The 2559-nt window shown below is 40.6% G+C and overlaps 1 protein-coding gene across 1 annotated transcript; it reads right to left on the reverse strand.

The window, feature by feature from the left end:
* Positions 1 to 212: 212 nt before the first annotated feature.
* On the reverse strand, positions 213 to 2164 carry LOC113069497 (protein ALP1-like). Its single transcript, XM_026242616.1, has 3 exons — positions 1218 to 2164; positions 1015 to 1129; positions 213 to 796 (listed from the first exon to the last, which is right to left on the reverse strand). The coding sequence occupies exons 1-3, from the start codon at positions 1787 to 1789 to the stop codon at positions 659 to 661; spliced, it is 825 nt and encodes a 274-aa protein (XP_026098401.1). The 5' UTR covers positions 1790 to 2164; the 3' UTR covers positions 213 to 658.
* Positions 2165 to 2559: the final 395 nt, after the last annotated feature.

Genomic DNA, 2559 nt, shown 5'->3' on the forward strand with positions numbered 1-2559 from the left:
GAGACGGGAAGAGAAAAGATTAGTTCATTTTGCTGAAAGAGACTCAAAGATCCGAGTCAGTAAAATGATCCGAACTTCCCACTACTGGCAACACGCAAGCAATTGGTCAACAGTGACAGTTGCAGCGCAATATGAAAGACTTCATCTTTAACAACAAACAACCTATGAAACTAATAATGAACAATATGAAACTAAAACGACATAAGCTTAATTAAAAATGTAATAGGAACTGTAGGCTATTTAGAGGTGGATAAACTCAATTTAGAGGTGGATAAACGCACTTTGGAGGTTGGTAAACGCTATTTCTGAATTAAGGGAGGTGCGTAAACGGCGTTTACGTACGTTTAGCCTCCACTACATCCCTGCATGTAACAGTGTAAACAAGTTAGAAGAGCGTTTTCATAGCCTCCCGAATTGCTTGAGCATTACAGCCTCCCACTCCCTGGAAAACATCTTGAGCATGCTCTTGCAAAACATCTGTGATGTTCCAGTCAGGCAGAAACGTTTCTTCGTGCATCTCACAAATATTGTTCAGAACACAAGAAACAGCAACATCAGACATCAGTGCGGTGTTGACATCGTTGCGCTTCAGTAAGCACCACCAACGCCCTTTGAGTCGTCCGAAGGCGTTCTCGACAACCATTCGTGCTGAGCTCAGTCAGTAGTTGTACAGCCGTTGTTGAGGGGTCAGCGCTTGGTGATTTGTGAAACCCTTCATATGCCATTTCTTGAGCGGGTATGCAGCATCACAAATTAAATGGACAGGAACCTCAACTCCATTCACAATCCTTGAGTTCTGTTTAAAAGTAAAGAAAAAAAAATCAGCAAATTGATAATGATCATGCATTCTGGTTGCATACCGTTGTATATTGATTATATTGAAAAATAAATAAATAAATAATAATAATAAAAAAAAAATATATATATATATATATATATATATATATATATATACATACACACACACACACACACATACATATATATAATAGCAGCAAATTAAATAGTGATTACCTCACGTGGAAACAGGTAGCCACTATTTTCTTCTGCCATTTGGAAAATGGGAGAGTTGGACAACACACGAGCGGCATGTGTGCGGCCAGGCCAGCCTACATACACATCTGTGAAGCTAGTTCAGGAGACATGGAGTTAATATCTGTTCACGTGAAAATATAAATTTGGTAAAGCTAAAAACAGCTTATGGACTAGATTCTTACCAGAAGTTGTGGTCGACAACAGCTTGAAGTACAATTGAATGCCATCCTTTACGATTGTAGTAAGCTGCAGCATCTTCCTGGGGAGCAATAATAGGGATGTGGCTACCGTCTATTGCACCAGCACATAATGGATACCCACGTTCAGCGAATCCATTTATAGTGTTTTGAAGAGCTTCTCCTCTGGGCAAGGAGATGAAACGTTTGAAAACGTTCATGGTCATTTCATGAACCAGAGTACAAACAGTCAACAGCCCCACACCAAAAAGACAACTGATTGTGCGGTATTCGCCAGGGGTAGCATACCACCACAAAACAATAGCCAATCTACGGTGTGGTTCAAGTGGCTTTCTCCAGTTTGTAGACTTTCGTCTCAGACTTCGCTCAACAAGTTGCAGAACAAACTCAAACGTGGTGCGTGACATGCGAAAGTGCTGACGCCACTGATCGGCGGTGAAGTTTTCTAGGACATTAGTCCAAAATACAGCACCTTGAGGTCTTCGTAGCATCCACATTCTTCTATCAGAAACACCCAGTTGCATGAGCCGTGTACACAGAGTGGTAGCTTTTAGCATCCGATGGCGCCTCTGTGCTCTAAGTCGCACTGCTTCACATTGTTTCCTACTCTCAGCAAGCTTTGCTTCCAGGAAGTTTAACCTGCCACAGGAGCTGCTGAAACAGTTCTACTCTCCCATTATTGAATCCATCCTCTGTACTTCAGTAACTGTCTGGTTCAGCTCAGCTTCTAAATCTGACCTCAGAAGACTACAGAGTGTAGTCCAGCCTGCTGAGTGAATCATTGGTACAACCCTCCCTTCTATTCAAGAACTGTACTTATCCAGAGTGAGCAAAAGGTAAAATCACTCTGGACCCCTCCCATCGAGCACATTCCCTCTTTGAACTGATGCCATCTGGTCGGCACTACAGAGCACTGAGCACCAGAATGACCAGACACAGCAACAGTTTCTTCCCTCAGGCAATCCATCTAATGCACAATTGATAATAACTGTGGAAAACAACACAACACTATTTATATGTAAATACACATACACTTATTAACCTTACACACATACTTAGTGTACACTTCGATTTTTGCACATAATATACCTGTACATACAAAACTACCTACTGTAATATACCTGCACATAAAATTGCCAATTTGTATATTGTCCTTCCTTATCTAATTTATTTGTATTTTTTACCCTTTTTTATGTGTCATTCCTTACCTACTTATTTGTATTTTTTTATTCTTTTACTATGTGTTTTTTTGTTCTGTCTACATCATTCTGTTGCACTGCGGAGCTTCTGTCTCGAAAACAAATTCCCCGTTTGTGTAAACATACCT

The sequence above is a fragment of the Carassius auratus genome, chromosome 5, assembly GCF_003368295.1.
Source record: "Carassius auratus strain Wakin chromosome 5, ASM336829v1, whole genome shotgun sequence".
Lineage (NCBI taxonomy): Eukaryota > Metazoa > Chordata > Actinopteri > Cypriniformes > Cyprinidae > Carassius > Carassius auratus.

Coding starts and splice junctions, on each gene's coding strand:
- LOC113069497 (XM_026242616.1), bottom strand. CDS start 1,789: ATGCTAAAAGCTACCACTCTGTGTACACGGCTCATGCAACTGGGTGTT. Junction 1,130..1,217: donor GTTGTCGACCACAACTTCTG/GTAAGAATCTAG, acceptor CTCCTGAACTAG/CTTCACAGATGTGTATGTAG. Junction 797..1,014: donor GCTACCTGTTTCCACGTGAG/GTAATCACTATT, acceptor ACTTTTAAACAG/AACTCAAGGATTGTGAATGG.